The sequence below is a fragment of the Oncorhynchus gorbuscha genome, unplaced genomic scaffold (assembly GCF_021184085.1).
Source record: "Oncorhynchus gorbuscha isolate QuinsamMale2020 ecotype Even-year unplaced genomic scaffold, OgorEven_v1.0 Un_scaffold_387, whole genome shotgun sequence".
NCBI lineage: Eukaryota > Metazoa > Chordata > Actinopteri > Salmoniformes > Salmonidae > Oncorhynchus > Oncorhynchus gorbuscha.
In genome coordinates, this window is record NW_025745234.1 from 781530 (window position 1) to 799029 (window position 17500).

A 17500-nucleotide genomic window follows, 5' to 3' on the forward strand; every position below is an offset into this window, starting at 1 on the left:
CACTACTGGTTAAACTACTGGTTAAACTACTGGTTAAACTACTGGTTAAACTACTCCTCCAGTACCCTACACACACCTGGTTAAACTACTGGTTAAACTACTGGTTAAACTACTGATTAAACTACTGGTTAAACTACTGATTAAACTACTGATTAAACTACTGATTAAACTACTGATTAAACCACTGGTTAAACTACTGGTTAAACTACTGGTTAAACTACTGGTTAAACTACTGATTAAACTACTGATTAAACTACTGATTAAACTACTGGTTAAACTACTGGTTAAACTACTGATTAAACTACTGGTTAAACTACTGGTTAAACTACTGATTAAACTACTGATTAAACTACTGGTTACACTACTGGTTAAACTACTGGTTAAACTACTGATTAAACTACTGGTTAAACGACTGGTTAAACTACTGGTTAAACTACTGGTTAAACTACTGATTAAACTACTGGTTAAACTACTGATTAAACTACTGATTAAACTACTCCTCCAGTACCCTACACACACCTGGTTAAACTACTGGTTAAACTACTGGTTAAACTACTCCTCCAGTACCTTACACACACCTGGTTAAACTACTGGTTAAACTACTGGTTAAACTACTGGTTAAACTACTGATTAAACTACTGGTTAAACTACTGGTTAAACTACTGGTTAAACTGATGATTAAACTACTGGTTAAACTAATGGTTAAACTACTGATTAAACTACTGATTAAGGACAGAGGACAGAGAGCCTGGTAGGTTGGCCTAATACTACAGATGGTATTTGGGTCCATGTTAGTGGATGTTAGTTTTCGGGTAATAGCGTCTAGGCTGGGTGGTAGGGCTTCACTAAAGCCTCTTGGGTAATAGCGTCTAGGCTGGGTGGTAGGGCTTCACTAAAGCCTCTTGGGTAATAGCGTCCAGGCTGGATGGTAGGGCCTCACTAAAGCCTCTTGGGTAATAGCGTCTAGGCTGGGTGGTAGGGCTTCACTAAAGCCTCTTGGGTAATAGCGTCTAGGCTGGGCGGTAGGGCTTCACTAAAGCCTCTTGGGTAATAGCGTCCAGGCTGGGTGGTAAGGGCTTCACTAAAGCCTCTTGGGTAATAGCGTCTAGGCTGGGTGGTGGGGCTTCACTAAAGCCTCTTGGGTAATAGCGTCTAGGCTGGGTGGTAAGGGCTTCACTAAAGCCTCTTGGGTAATAGCGTCTAGGCTGGGTGGTAGGGCTTCACTAAAGCCTCTTGGGTAATAGCGTCTAGGCTGGGTGGTGGGGCTTCACTAAAGCCTCTTGGGTAATAGCGTCTAGGCTGGGTGGTAAGGGCTTCACTAAAGCCTCTTGGGTAATAGCGTCTAGGCTGGGTGGTAGGGCTTCACTAAAGCCTCTTGGGTAATAGCGTCTAGGCTGGGTGGTAGGGCTTCACTAAAGCCTCTTGGGTAATAGCGTCTAGGCTGGGTGGTAGGGCTTCACTAAAGCCTCTTGGGTAATAGCGTCTCGGCTGGGTGGTAGGGCTTCACTAAAGCCTCTTGGGTAATAGCGTCTCGGCTGGGTGGTAGGGCTTCACTAAAGCCTCTTGGGTAATAGCGTCTAGGCTGGGTGGTAGGGCTTCACTAAAGCCTCTTGGGTAATAGCGTCTCGGCTGGGTGGTAGGGCTTCACTAAAGCCTCTTGGGTAATAGCGTCTCGGCTGGGTGGTAGGGCCTCACTAAAGCCTCTTGGGTAATAGCGTCTCGGCTGGGTGGTAGGGCTTCACTAAAGCCTCTTGGGTAAAGCGTCTAGGCTGGGCGGTAGGGCTTCACTAAAGCCTCTTGGGTAATAGCGTCTAGGCTGGGTGGTAGGGCTTCACTAAAGCCTCTTGGGTAATAGCGTCTAGGCTAGGTGGTAGGGCTTCACTAAAGCCTCTTGGGTAATAGCGTCCAGGCTGGATGGTAGGGCCTCACTAAAGCCTCTTGGGTAATAGCGTCTAGGCTGGGTGGTAGGGCTTCACTAAAGCCTCTTGGGTAATAGCGTCTAGGCCGGGTGGTGGGGCTTCACTAAAGCCTCTTGGGTAATAGCGTCTAGGCTAGGTGGTAGGGCTTCACTAAAGCCTCTTGGGTAATAGCGTCTAGGCTGGGTGGTAGGGCTTCACTAAAGCCTCTTGGGTAATAAGGCTGGGTGGTAGGGCTTCACTAAAGCCTCTTGGGTAAAGCGTCTAGGCTGGGTGGTAGGGCTTCACTAAAGCCTCTAGCGTCTCGGCTGGGTGGTAGGGCTTCACTAAAGCCTCTTGGGTAATAGCGTCTCGGCTGGGTGGTAGGGCTTCACTAAAGCCTCTTGGGTAATAGCGTCTAGGCTGGGTGGTAGGGCTTCACTAAAGCCTCTTGGGTAATAGCGTCTCGGCTGGGTGGTAGGGCTTCACTAAAGCCTCTTGGGTAATAGCGTCTCGGCTGGGTGGTAGGGCCTCACTAAAGCCTCTTGGGTAATAGCGTCTCGGCTGGGTGGTAGGGCTTCACTAAAGCCTCTTGGGTAATAGCATCTAGGCTGGGCGGTAGGGCTTCACTAAAGCCTCTTGGGTAATAGCGTCTAGGCTGGGTGGTAGGGCTTCACTAAAGCCTCTTGGGTAATAGCGTCTAGGCTGGGCCTCTTGGGTAATAGCGTCCAGGCTGGATGGTAGGGCCTCACTAAAGCCTCTTGGGTAATAAGGCTGGGTGGTAGGGCTTCTAGGCTTGGGTAATAGCGTCCAGGCTGGATGGTAGGGCCTCACTAAAGCCTCTTGGGTAATAGCGTCTAGGCTGGGTGGTAGGGCTTCACTAAAGCCTCTTGGGTAATAGCGTCTAGGCTGGGCGGTAGGGCTTCACTAAAGCCTCTTGGGTAATAGCGTCTAGGCTGGGTGGTAAGGGCTTCACTAAAGCCTCTTGGGTAATAGCGTCTAGGCTGGGTGGTGGGGCTTCACTAAAGCCTCTTGGGTAATAGCGTCTAGGCTGGGTGGTAAACTAAAGCCTCTTGGGTTAGCGTCTAAGGGCTTCACTAAAGCCTCTTGGGTAATAGCGTCTAGGCTGGGTGGTGGGGCTTCACTAAAGCCTCTTGGGTAATAGCGTCTAGGCTGGGTGGTAAGGGCTTCACTAAAGCCTCTTGGGTAATAGCGTCTAGGCTGGGTGGTAGGGCTTCACTAAAGCCTCTTGGGTAATAGCGTCTAGGCTGGGTGGTAGGGCTTCACTAAAGCCTCTTGGGTAATAGCGTCTAGGCTGGGTGGTAGGGCTTCACTAAAGCCTCTAGCGTCTCGGCTGGGTGGTAGGGCTTCACTAAAGCCTCTTGGGTAATAGCGTCTCGGCTGGGTGGTAGGGCTTCACTAAAGCCTCTTGGGTAATAGCGTCTAGGCTGGGTGGTAGGGCTTCACTAAAGCCTCTTGGGTAATAGCGTCTCGGCTGGGTGGTAGGGCTTCACTAAAGCCTCTTGGGTAATAGCGTCTCGGCTGGGTGGTAGGGCCTCACTAAAGCCTCTTGGGTAATAGCGTCTCGGCTGGGCGGTAGGGCTTCACTAAAGCCTCTTGGGTAATAGCGTCTAGGCTGGGCGGTAGGGCTTCACTAAAGCCTCTTGGGTAATAGCGTCTCGGCTGGGTGGTAGGGCCTCACTAAAGCCTCTTGGGTAATAGCGTCTCGGCTGGGTGGTAGGGCTTCACTAAAGCCTCTTGGGTAAAGCGTCTAGGCTGGGCGGTAGGGCTTCACTAAAGCCTCTTGGGTAATAGCGTCTAGGCTGGGTGGTAGGGCTTCACTAAAGCCTCTTGGGTAATAGCGTCTAGGCTAGGTGGTAGGGCTTCACTAAAGCCTCTTGGGTAATAGCGTCCAGGCTGGATGGTAGGGCCTCACTAAAGCCTCTTGGGTAATAGCGTCTAGGCTGGGTGGTAGGGCTTCACTAAAGCCTCTTGGGTAATAGCGTCTAGGCCGGGTGGTGCTGGGGCTTCACTAAAGCCTCTTGGGTAATAGCGTCTAGGCTAGGTGGTAGGGCTTCACTAAAGCCTCTTGGGTAATAGCGTCTAGGCTGGGTGGTAGGGCTTCACTAAAGCCTCTTGGGTAATAGCGTCTAGGCTGGGTGGTAGGGCTTCACTAAAGCCTCTTGGGTAATAGCGTCTAGGCTGGGTGGTAGGGCTTCACTAAAGCCTCTTGGGTAATAGCGTCTCGGCTGGGTGGTAGGGCTTCACTAAAGCCTCTTGGGTAATAGCGTCTCGGCTGGGTGGTAGGGCTTCACTAAAGCCTCTTGGGTAATAGCGTCTAGGCTGGGTGGTAGGGCTTCACTAAAGCCTCTTGGGTAATAGCGTCTCGGCTGGGTGGTAGGGCTTCACTAAAGCCTCTTGGGTAATAGCGTCTCGGCTGGGTGGTAGGGCCTCACTAAAGCCTCTTGGGTAATAGCGTCTCGGCTGGGTGGTAGGGCTTCACTAAAGCCTCTTGGGTAATAGCATCTAGGCTGGGCGGTAGGGCTTCACTAAAGCCTCTTGGGTAATAGCGTCTAGGCTGGGTGGTAGGGCTTCACTAAAGCCTCTTGGGTAATAGCGTCTAGGCTAGGTGGTAGGGCTTCACTAAAGCCTCTTGGGTAATAGCGTCCAGGCTGGATGGTAGGGCCTCACTAAAGCCTCTTGGGTAATAGCGTCTAGGCTGGGTGGTAGGGCTTCACTAAAGCCTCTTGGGTAATAGCGTCCAGGCTGGATGGTAGGGCCTCACTAAAGCCTCTTGGGTAATAGCGTCTAGGCTGGGTGGTAGGGCTTCACTAAAGCCTCTTGGGTAATAGCGTCTAGGCTGGGCGGTAGGGCTTCACTAAAGCCTCTTGGGTAATAGCGTCCAGGCTGGGTGGTAAGGGCTTCACTAAAGCCTCTTGGGTAATAGCGTCTAGGCTGGGTGGTGGGGCTTCACTAAAGCCTCTTGGGTAATAGCGTCTAGGCTGGGTGGTAAGGGCTTCACTAAAGCCTCTTGGGTAATAGCGTCTAGGCTGGGTGGTAGGGCTTCACTAAAGCCTCTTGGGTAATAGCGTCTAGGCTGGGTGGTGGGGCTTCACTAAAGCCTCTTGGGTAATAGCGTCTAGGCTGGGTGGTAAGGGCTTCACTAAAGCCTCTTGGGTAATAGCGTCTAGGCTGGGTGGTAGGGCTTCACTAAAGCCTCTTGGGTAATAGCGTCTAGGCTGGGTGGTAGGGCTTCACTAAAGCCTCTTGGGTAATAGCGTCTAGGCTGGGTGGTAGGGCTTCACTAAAGCCTCTTGGGTAATAGCGTCTCGGCTGGGTGGTAGGGCTTCACTAAAGCCTCTTGGGTAATAGCGTCTCGGCTGGGTGGTAGGGCTTCACTAAAGCCTCTTGGGTAATAGCGTCTAGGCTGGGTGGTAGGGCTTCACTAAAGCCTCTTGGGTAATAGCGTCTCGGCTGGGTGGTAGGGCTTCACTAAAGCCTCTTGGGTAATAGCGTCTCGGCTGGGTGGTAGGGCCTCACTAAAGCCTCTTGGGTAATAGCGTCTCGGCTGGGTGGTAGGGCTTCACTAAAGCCTCTTGGGTAATAGCGTCTAGGCTGGGCGGTAGGGCTTCACTAAAGCCTCTTGGGTAATAGCGTCTAGGCTGGGCGGTAGGGCTTCACTAAAGCCTCTTGGGTAATAGCGTCTAGGCTGGGCGGTAGGGCTTCACTAAAGCCTCTTGGGTAATAGCGTCCAGGCTGGGTGGTAAGGGCTTCACTAAAGCCTCTTGGGTAATAGCGTCTAGGCTGGGTGGTGGGGCTTCACTAAAGCCTCTTGGGTAATAGCGTCTAGGCTGGGTGGTAAGGGCTTCACTAAAGCCTCTTGGGTAATAGCGTCTAGGCTGGGTGGTAGGGCTTCACTAAAGCCTCTTGGGTAATAGCGTCTAGGCTGGGTGGTGGGGCTTCACTAAAGCCTCTTGGGTAATAGCGTCTAGGCTGGGTGGTAAGGGCTTCACTAAAGCCTCTTGGGTAATAGCGTCTAGGCTGGGTGGTAGGGCTTCACTAAAGCCTCTTGGGTAATAGCGTCTAGGCTGGGTGGTAGGGCTTCACTAAAGCCTCTTGGGTAATAGCGTCTAGGCTGGGTGGTAGGGCTTCACTAAAGCCTCTTGGGTAATAGCGTCTCGGCTGGGTGGTAGGGCTTCACTAAAGCCTCTTGGGTAATAGCGTCTCGGCTGGGTGGTAGGGCTTCACTAAAGCCTCTTGGGTAATAGCGTCTAGGCTGGGTGGTAGGGCTTCACTAAAGCCTCTTGGGTAATAGCGTCTCGGCTGGGTGGTAGGGCTTCACTAAAGCCTCTTGGGTAATAGCGTCTCGGCTGGGTGGTAGGGCCTCACTAAAGCCTCTTGGGTAATAGCGTCTCGGCTGGGTGGTAGGGCTTCACTAAAGCCTCTTGGGTAATAGCGTCTAGGCTGGGCGGTAGGGCTTCACTAAAGCCTCTTGGGTAATAGCGTCTAGGCTGGGTGGGAGGGCTTCACTAAAGCCTCTTGGGTAATAGCGTCTAGGCTAGGTGGTAGGGCTTCACTAAAGCCTCTTGGGTAATAGCGTCCAGGCTGGATGGTAGGGCCTCACTAAAGCCTCTTGGGTAATAGCGTCTAGGCTGGGTGGTAGGGCTTCACTAAAGCCTCTTGGGTAATAGCGTCTAGGCCGGGTGGTGGGGCTTCACTAAAGCCTCTTGGGTAATAGCGTCTAGGCTAGGTGGTAGGGCTTCACTAAAGCCTCTTGGGTAATAGCGTCTAGGCTGGGTGGTAGGGCTTCACTAAAGCCTCTTGGGTAATAGCGTCTAGGCTGGGTGGTAAGGGCTTCACTAAAGCCTCTTGGGTAATAGCGTATAGGCTGGGTGGTAGGGCTTCACTAAAGCCTCTTGGGTAATAGCGTCTCGGCTGGGTGGTAGGGCTTCACTAAAGCCTCTTGGGTAATAGCGTCTCGGCTGGGTGGTAGGGCTTCACTAAAGCCTCTTGGGTAATAGCGTCTAGGCTGGGTGGTAGGGCTTCACTAAAGCCTCTTGGGTAATAGCGTCTCGGCTGGGTGGTAGGGCTTCACTAAAGCCTCTTGGGTAATAGCGTCTCGGCTGGGTGGTAGGGCCTCACTAAAGCCTCTTGGGTAATAGCGTCTCGGCTGGGTGGTAGGGCTTCACTAAAGCCTCTTGGGTAATAGCGTCTAGGCTGGGCGGTAGGGCTTCACTAAAGCCTCTTGGGTAATAGCGTCTAGGCTGGGTGGTAGGGCTTCACTAAAGCCTCTTGGGTAATAGCGTCTAGGCTAGGTGGTAGGGCTTCACTAAAGCCTCTTGGGTAATAGCGTCCAGGCTGGATGGTAGGGCCTCACTAAAGCCTCTTGGGTAATAGCGTCTAGGCTGGGTGGTAGGGCTTCACTAAAGCCTCTTGGGTAATAGCGTCTAGGCCGGGTGGTGGGGCTTCACTAAAGCCTCTTGGGTAATAGCGTCTAGGCTAGGTGGTAGGGCTTCACTAAAGCCTCTTGGGTAATAGCGTCTAGGCTGGGTGGTAGGGCTTCACTAAAGCCTCTTGGGTAATAGCGTCTAGGCTGGGCGGTAGGGCTTCACTAAAGCCTCTTGGGTAATAGCGTCTAGGCTGGGCGGTAGGGCTTCACTAAAGCCTCTTGGGTAATAGCGTCTAGGCTGGGCGGTAGGGCTTCACTAAAGCCTCTTGGGTAATAGCGTCTAGGCTGGGCGGTAGGGCTTCACTAAAGCCTCTTGGGTAATAGCGTCTCGGCTGGGTGGTAGGGCTTCACTAAAGCCTCTTGGGTAATAGCGTCTAGGCTGGGTGGTAGGGCTTCACTAAAGCCTCTTGGGTAATAGCGTCTCGGCTGGGTGGTAGGGCTTCACTAAAGCCTCTTGGGTAATAGCGTCTCGGCTGGGTGGTAGGGCTTCACTAAAGCCTCTTGGGTAATAGCGTCTAGGCTGGGTGGTAGGGCTTCACTAAAGCCTCTTGGGTAATAGCGTCTCGGCTGGGTGGTAGGGCTTCACTAAAGCCTCTTGGGTAATAGCGTCTCGGCTGGGTGGTAGGGCCTCACTAAAGCCTCTTGGGTAATAGCGTCTCGGCTGGGTGGTAGGGCTTCACTAAAGCCTCTTGGGTAATAGCGTCTAGGCTGGGCGGTAGGGCTTCACTAAAGCCTCTTGGGTAATAGCGTCTAGGCTGGGTGGTAGGGCTTCACTAAAGCCTCTTGGGTAATAGCGTCTAGGCTAGGTGGTAGGGCTTCACTAAAGCCTCTTGGGTAATAGCGTCCAGGCTGGATGGTAGGGCCTCACTAAAGCCTCTTGGGTAATAGCGTCTAGGCTGGGTGGTAGGGCTTCACTAAAGCCTCTTGGGTAATAGCGTCTAGGCCGGGTGGTGGGGCTTCACTAAAGCCTCTTGGGTAATAGCGTCTAGGCTAGGTGGTAGGGCTTCACTAAAGCCTCTTGGGTAATAGCGTCTAGGCTGGGTGGTAGGGCTTCACTAAAGCCTCTTGGGTAATAGCGTCTAGGCTGGGTGGTAGGGCTTCACTAAAGCCTCTTGGGTAATAGCGTATAGGCTGGGTGGTAGGGCTTCACTAAAGCCTCTTGGGTAATAGCGTCTCGGCTGGGTGGTAGGGCTTCACTAAAGCCTCTTGGGTAATAGCGTCTCGGCTGGGTGGTAGGGCTTCACTAAAGCCTCTTGGGTAATAGCGTCTAGGCTGGGTGGTAGGGCTTCACTAAAGCCTCTTGGGTAATAGCGTCTCGGCTGGGTGGTAGGGCTTCACTAAAGCCTCTTGGGTAATAGCGTCTCGGCTGGGTGGTAGGGCCTCACTAAAGCCTCTTGGGTAATAGCGTCTCGGCTGGGTGGTAGGGCTTCACTAAAGCCTCTTGGGTAATAGCGTCTAGGCTGGGCGGTAGGGCTTCACTAAAGCCTCTTGGGTAATAGCGTCTAGGCTGGGTGGTAGGGCTTCACTAAAGCCTCTTGGGTAATAGCGTCTAGGCTAGGTGGTAGGGCTTCACTAAAGCCTCTTGGGTAATAGCGTCCAGGCTGGATGGTAGGGCCTCACTAAAGCCTCTTGGGTAATAGCGTCTAGGCTGGGTGGTAGGGCTTCACTAAAGCCTCTTGGGTAATAGCGTCTAGGCCGGGTGGTGGGGCTTCACTAAAGCCTCTTGGGTAATAGCGTCTAGGCTAGGTGGTAGGGCTTCACTAAAGCCTCTTGGGTAATAGCGTCTAGGCTGGGCGGTAGGGCTTCACTAAAGCCTCTTGGGTAATAGCGTCTAGGCTGGGCGGTAGGGCTTCACTAAAGCCTCTTGGGTAATAGCGTCTAGGCTGGGCGGTAGGGCTTCACTAAAGCCTCTTGGGTAATAGCGTCTAGGCTGGGCGGTAGGGCTTCACTAAAGCCTCTTGGGTAATAGCGTCTAGGCTGGGCGGTAGGGCTTCACTAAAGCCTCTTGGGTAATAGCGTCTCGGCTGGGTGGTAGGGCTTCACTAAAGCCTCTTGGGTAATAGCGTCTCGGCTGGGTGGTAGGGCTTCACTAAAGCCTCTTGGGTAATAGCGTCTAGGCTGGGTGGTAGGGCTTCACTAAAGCCTCTTGGGTAATAGCGTCTCGGCTGGGTGGTAGGGCTTCACTAAAGCCTCTTGGGTAATAGCGTCTCGGCTGGGTGGTAGGGCCTCACTAAAGCCTCTTGGGTAATAGCGTCTCGGCTGGGTGGTAGGGCTTCACTAAAGCCTCTTGGGTAATAGCGTCTAGGCTGGGCGGTAGGGCTTCACTAAAGCCTCTTGGGTAATAGCGTCTAGGCTGGGTGGTAGGGCTTCACTAAAGCCTCTTGGGTAATAGCGTCTAGGCTAGGTGGTAGGGCTTCACTAAAGCCTCTTGGGTAATAGCGTCCAGGCTGGATGGTAGGGCCTCACTAAAGCCTCTTGGGTAATAGCGTCTAGGCTGGGTGGTAGTGCTTCACTAAAGCCTCTTGGGTAATAGCGTCTAGGCCGGGTGGTGGGGCTTCACTAAAGCCTCTTGGGTAATAGCGTCTAGGCTAGGTGGTAGGGCTTCACTAAAGCCTCTTGGGTAATAGCGTCTAGGCTGGGTGGTAGGGCTTCACTAAAGCCTCTTGGGTAATAGCGTCTAGGCTGGGCGGTAGGGCTTCACTAAAGCCTCTTGGGTAATAGCGTCTAGGCTGGGCGGTAGGGCTTCACTAAAGCCTCTTGGGTAATAGCGTCTAGGCTGGGCGGTAGGGCTTCACTAAAGCCTCTTGGGTAATAGCGTCTAGGCTGGGCGGTAGGGCTTCACTAAAGCCTCTTGGGTAATAGCGTCTAGGCTGGGTGGTGGGGGGGGGGCTGATATGCAGGGAATGTCTAACAGCTGTACCAGCCGTGCAGACAGAGAGGAGTCACCATAAAACCCTCCTCGGTTGTACACACACACACACACACACACACACACACACACACACACACACACACACACACACACACACACACACACACACACACACACACACACACACACACACACACACACACACATACATACACACAGACAGACAGACACATACACACACACACCCACACACACAGACACAGACACACACAGACACACACACAGAGACACACACACACACACACAGAGACACACACACACACACAGAGACACACACACACACACACACACACAAACACACAGAGACACACACACACACACACACACACACACACACACACACACACACACACACACACACACACACACACACACACACAGAGACACACACACACACAGACACACACACAGGGTAGTCTAGTGGTTGGAGTAGTAACATACACAGAGACACTGTAGCTGGGGCGGCAGGGTACCCTAGTGGTTAGAGTGTAGAGGAGGCAGGGTACCCTAGTGGTTAGAGTGTAGAGGAGGTAGGTAGTCTAGTGGTTAGAGTGTAGAGGAGGCAGGTAGCCTAGTGGTTAGAGTGTAGAGGCGGCAGGGTACCCTAGTGGTTAGAGTGTAGAGGAGGCAGGGTACCCTAGTGGTTAGAGTGTAGAGGAGGTAGGTAGTCTAGTGGTTAGAGTGTAGAGGAGGCAGGTAGCCTAGTGGTTAGAGTGTAGAGGAGGCAGGGTACCCTAGTGGTTAGAGTGTAGAGGCGGCAGGGTACCCTAGTGGTTAGAGTGTTGAACTAGTAACCGGAAGGTTGCAAGTTCAAACCCCCGAGCTGACAAGGTACAAATCTGTCGTTCTGCCCCTGAACAGGCAGTTAACCCGCTGTTCCCAGGCCGTCATTGAAAATAAGAATTTGTTCTTAACTGACTTGCCTGGTTAAATAAAGGTAAAAAAAATATACTGTTTACATCCTGAATGACCTCTCGTAATGTGTGATTTAAAACATGGCTACTGATTGATCAACTCAATACATATCGATAGATATCAATCTGAACATGAATCTCTTTCCTCTCGTCTCACCTCCGTCCTCCCTCTTTTAATCAAAACGTCAGGTGATCTATTCTCTGAACACTAAGAACGAAGAGCAGGAGGCGGCCCTTCAGGCTGTCAGCCACGCCCACCAGGAAGAGCTGAGGCGGGTTACCACGGGGACGTGTACCGAGGGGAGGAGTCGGTAGTGCTTAGGACACGCCTCTCAGAGCTGCAGGAAACTCTAGCTCAGGTACCCCGTCTGTCCGTCCAACATGTTCGTCTGTTACCCAGTCTGTTCCAGTGTGGATCACCACAGCTTAATTAACTCTGTGTGTCTCTACTCCTCCAGGTTCAGGTAGACTTTGAGAGCTACCGTGTCCAGGCGGAGGAGAGGGATCGTGGGGTAGAGGCAGAGCTAAGGAGGGACTATGAGGAAAAGCTCCAGGCTCTGGGGCTGGAGAGACAGGAGACCCAGGCCCAACTCAACACGGCCCACGACGAGAGTCTCCGACTGGGGAGAGAGCTGGAGACGGCTGGGAGGCTGCGCAGTGCCTGGGGGTTCAATGTGATGAACTACGGAGGAAAGGAGAAGAGGAGCGAGGGAAAGGGAAGGAGGAGGAGACGGAGAGAATGAGACTCCTCTCGGAGGAGGTGAAGACTCTGAGGAAAGGGAAGGAGCGAGCGGAGGAAGAGAGAGAGAGAGCAGGGAGAGAGGAGAGGGAGAAGTGGGAGAGGGAGAGAGCAGAGAGAGAGGAGAGGGAGGAGTGGGAGAGGGAGAGAGCAGTGAGAGAGGAGAGGGAGAAGTGGGAGACGAGGATGAAGGAGGTGACAGAGGAGAAGGAGGAGTTGAAGAGGAGCATGGAGGAGGCGCGCAGGGAGGAGAGACGGCAGTGGGAGCAGAGAGAGGAGGAGGAGAAGAGAGGGATGAGTACAGTACTGAGAGAGAGAGTGAGGAAGGCGGAGGGAGAGATGGAGGGCAGTCTGCAGCGACTCAACGAGAGCAAGAGACACGCTGCCAAACTACAAGACAGAATACAGGTACTCACCCTAACAGGACAGAATACAGGTACTCACATACAGGTACTCACCCTAACAGGATAGAATACAGGTACTCACCCTAACAGGATAGAATACAGGTACTCACTCTAACAGGACAGAATACAGGTACTCACCCTAACAGGACAGAATACAGGTACTCACCCTAACAGGACAGAATACAGGTACTCACCCTAACAGGACAGAATACAGGTACTCACCCTAACAGGACAGAATACAGGTACTCACCCTAACAGGACAGAATACAGGTACTCACCCTAACAGGACAGAATACAGGTACTCACCCTAACAGGACAGAATACAGGTACTCACCCTAACAGGACAGAATACAGGTACTCACCCTAACAGGACAGAATACAGGTACTCACCCTAACAGGACAGAATACAGGTACTCACCCTAACAGGACAGAATACAGGTACTCACCCTAACAGGACAGAATACAGGTACTCACCCTAACAGGACAGAATACAGGTACTCACCCTAACAGGACAGAATACAGGTACTCACCCTAACAGGACAGAATACAGGTACTCACCCTAACAGGACAGAATACAGGTACTCACCCTAACAGGACAGAATACAGGTACTCACCCTAACAGGACAGAATACAGGTACTCACCCTAACAGGACAGAATACAGGTACTCACCCTAACAGGACAGAATACAGGTACTCACCCTAACAGGACAGAATACAGGTACTCACCCTAACAGGACAGAATACAGGTACTCACTCTAACAGGACAGAATACAGGTACTCACCCTAACTGGACAGAATACAGAATACAGGTACTCACCCTAACAGGACAGAATACAGGTACTCCCCCTAACAGGACAGAATACAGAATACAGGTACTCACCCTAACAGGACAGAATAGAGGTACTCACCCTAACAGGACAGAATAGAGGTACTCACCCTAACAGGACAGAATACAGGTACTCACCCTAACAGGACAGAATACAGGTACTCACCCTAACAGGACAGAATACAGGTACTCACCCTAACAGGACAGAATACAGGTACTCACCCTAACAGGACAGAATACAGGTACTCACCCTAACAGGACAGAATACAGGTACTCCCCCTAACAGGACAGAATACAGGTACTCACCCTAACAGGACAGAATACAGGTACTCCCCCTAACAGGACAGAATACAGATACTCACCCTAACAGGACAGAATACAGGTACTCACCCTAACAGGACAGAATACAGGTACTCACCCTAACAGGACAGAATACAGGTAATCCCCCTAACAGGACAGAATACAGGTACTCACCCTAACAGGACAGAATACAGGTACTCACCCTAACAGGACAGAATACAGGTACTCACCCTAACAGGACAGAATACAGGTACTCACCCTAACAGGACAGAATACAGGTACTCACCCTAACAGGACAGAATACAGGTACTCACCCTAACAGGACAGAATACAGGTACTCACCCTAACAGGACAGAATACAGGTACTCACCCTAACAGGACAGAATACAGGTACTCACACTGTGGTTTTATTTTGGGGAACAAAAACATTTATTCCCTGACCCGTAATCCTAACCCTAAAACGAAACATAAACCTAACCCCTAACTCTAAACCACACCCCTAACCCCTAACCCTAAACCTAAACCCTAACCCTAACCCTAACTCTAAACCTGAACCCTAACCCTAACTCTAAACCTAAACCCGAACCCTAACACTAAACCCGAACCCTAACTCTAAACCCAAACTCTAAACCTAAACCCGAACCCTAACCCTAACTCTAAACCTAACCCCTAACCCTAATAGAGATAGAATCCTAGTCTTTATATAGTCAGTGACTCTGTCACATAGTTTCCTGTGTATCCGTCCTTCTAGCCCTGCTACTTCCTGTTTCCCTGTGTGAACCTTGTCGTGGAAATTTCCTCTATTTACCAAATCACGAGAGCAAACCACACACAACTCAGAGTTAGTTATCTCAAAGTCCATGTTTTAATTATATGAGCTCTATCACAACCCTGTGACTCTCAGATCAATTCAGTGTCTATCAATGAATTCTCTGAGAGTCCCTCACACATTGCAACTGAGATCCTTTATAGCAAAGACACACATAGTCAGACAGCATTGGCCATAATTTATCGTTCAGCTTTGTCTCCTAAACTATGTGCTTTTCTCAAACTCAGATCCTAAACCAATCCTCCATATCAACAGCCATATATCAAATCCATCCTATCTTGACAAGATCACAGAGACACACTGACTGGCACACAGACATTGTGGAGCCAAGAGATACACGCTTGACCTGTCCCCTCTCTCCGGCCCAAACAACTTAGTCTTGACAGAGAACAGATACAGTATTATACAAACACATTCTGATGAGAAGTAACTTACAAACATATGATGAATATAAAACATCTTACCTATGTTACCAACTAATTCTGATTATTCTCCAACAACCTCACCCTCTACTTCCTGTTTCCCTGTGTGAACCTCACCCTCGACTTCCTGTTTCCCTGTGTGAACCTCACCCTCTACTTCCTGTTTCCCTGTGTGAAGCTCACCCTCTACTTCCTGTTTCCCTGTGTGAAGCTCACCCTCTACTTCCTGTTTCCCTGTGTGAAGCTCACCCTCTACTTCCTGTTTCCCTGTGTGAACCTCACCCTCTAAAGCTCACCCTCTACTTCCTGTTTCCCTATGTGAAGCTCACCCTCTACTTCCTGTTTCCCTGTGTGAAACTCATCCTCTACTTCCTGTTTCCCTGTGTGAAGCTCACCCTCTACTTCCTGTTTCCCTGTGTGAAGCTCACCCTCTACTTCCTGTTTCCCTGTGTGAAGCTCACCCTCTACTTCCTGTTTCCCTGTGTGAAGCTCACCCTCTACTTCCGGTTTCCCCGTGTGAAGCTCACCCTCTACTTCCTGTTTCCCTGTGTGAAGCTCACCCTCTACTTCCTGTTTCTCTGTGTGAAGCTCACCCTCTACTTCCTGTTTCCCTGTGTGAACCTCACCCTCTACTTCCTGTTTCCCTGTGTGAACCTCACCCTCTACTTCCTGTTTCCCTGTGTGAACCTCACCTCTACTTCCTGTTTCCCTCTGTGAAGCTCACCCTCTACTCCCTGTTTCCCTGTGTGAAGCTCACCCTCTACTTCCTGTTTCCCTGTGTGAACCTCACCCTCTACTTCCTGTTTCCCTGTGTGAACCTCACTCTCTACTTCCTGTTTCCCTGTGTGAACCTCACCCTCTACTTCCTGTTTCCCTGTGTGAACCTCACCCTCTACTTCCTGTTTCCCTGTGTGAAGCTCACCCTCTACTTCCTGTTTCCCTGTGTGAACCTCACCCTCTACTTCCTACCATCTCTCTCTCTCTAGGACCTGGAGGAGGAGTTGGAGTCGGGGAGGAGGCGTGTCTCGGGGGCAGAGGGTGGGGCTAAGAGGGCATGGGAGGAGTTAGTCGTGGCCAAAGAGAGACTACTGCTGCAGGAGGAGGAGCTGCAGAGCAAATCAGGTAATCAATCAACCAATCAAGCAATTAATCAATTAATACATTAATGCAAAAATACATTAATAAAACTAAGAATCAATCAATCAATTAATACGTAAATAAATTATAAAACAATCAATGAATCAATTATTCAATTAATTAATCAATGATTACATAAATACATTCATAAAACAATCAATGAATCAATCAACCAATTAATCAATTATTCAATCAATCAAACAATTAATACACCAATCACTCAACCAATCCATTAATCGATAAATCAATCAACCATTCAATAAAGGAGTTTAAAATGTAACGTGTACGTCTGTATTTGTGCATTCCGTGTGTGTGTGTGTGTCTGTGTGTGTGTCAGAGGAGCTGCTGAGTCGTGGTGTGTGTGAGGGGTGTGTGTGTGTGAACGTGGAGGAGTTGAAAGGTCAGGTGAACAAACTGCAGAGCAGGAACAGAGAGCTGGAGTTGCAGAGCAGTGGGAGAAACAACGACTACGCTAGACAGGTAGACACACACACACACACACACACACACACACACACACACACACACACACACACACACACACACACACACACACACACACACACACACACACACACACACACACACACACACACACACACACACACACACACACACACACACACACACCAACTTTGAATGAATTCCTGTAATGTTACAACATTCTGACCGTGTGTGTGTGTCTGTCTGTGTGTGTGTGTCCAGCATGCGGAGGCCCTGGCTAGTCTGCGTTCTGAGATGGTGAGGGCTCAGTCAGAGGAACTCCGGAGAGAACGGAAACACGCAGAGGTGGAAAAGGAACAAATGCAGAAAGAGATGGAGGAAGAGAAAGACAGACTGCAGAAAGAGAGAGAAGAAGAGAGAGAACGCCTGCAGAATGAGATAGAAGAAGAGAGAGACAGACTGCAGAAAGAGAGAGAAGAAGAGAGAGAACGCCTGCAGAAAGAGATGGAGGAAGAGAGAGACAGACTGCAGAAAGAGAGAGAAGAAGAGAGAGAACGCCTGCAGAAAGAGAGAGAAGAAGAGAGAGACAGACTGCAGAAAGAGGGAGAAGAGAGAGAACGCCTGCAGAAAGAGAGAGAAGAGAGAGACAGACTGCAGAAAGAGGGAGAAGAAGAGAGAGACAGACTGCAGAAAGAGAGAGAAGAAGAGAGAGACAGACTGCAGAAAGAGAGAGAAGAAGAGAGAGACCGACTGCAGAAAGAGAGAGAAGAGGTGAAAGGAAGAGTGACAACACAGATGGAAGGAAACACGGGGCTCGTAGAGGAGCAGAGAGAGAGTCTGAACCGGGAGAAGAAGAGATTGAAGGAGCAGGCGGACGAGGAAAGGAGGAGATTGAAGGAGCAGGCAGACGAGGAAAGGAGGAGATTGAAGGAGCAGGCGGACGAGGAAAGGAGAAGATTGAAGGAGCAGGTGAAGAAGGCGATAGAAGAGGTGATGAGGAAACATGCAGCTGAGCTCCACAACGCCCAGGAAGCACTGAGGACAAACCAAGAGGTAACACACACTGGACATTACAGACAGCTGGTCTGACTGGGTCCAGACAGAACCAGACATTACAGACAGCTAGTCTGACTGGGTCCAGACAGAACCAGACATTACAGACAGCTAGTCTGACTGGGTCCAGACAGAACCAGACATTACAGACAGCTA

At 50.8% G+C, this 17500-nt stretch overlaps 1 protein-coding gene across 1 annotated transcript in view; it reads left to right on the forward strand.

Moving 5' to 3' along the window:
• LOC124018066 (trichohyalin-like) overlaps positions 1 to 17500 on the forward strand; it is a 37537-nt gene that overhangs the window by 4605 nt on the left and 15432 nt on the right. The window contains exons 2-8 of the mRNA XM_046333327.1: positions 11380 to 11466; positions 11649 to 11864; positions 12161 to 12337; positions 15697 to 15832; positions 16185 to 16327; positions 16553 to 16765; positions 17120 to 17344. Coding sequence (XP_046189283.1) covers positions 11380 to 11466; positions 11649 to 11864; positions 12161 to 12337; positions 15697 to 15832; positions 16185 to 16327; positions 16553 to 16765; positions 17120 to 17344 — 1197 coding nt within the window. The remainder of the gene's footprint in view (positions 1 to 11379; positions 11467 to 11648; positions 11865 to 12160; positions 12338 to 15696; positions 15833 to 16184; positions 16328 to 16552; positions 16766 to 17119; positions 17345 to 17500) is intronic.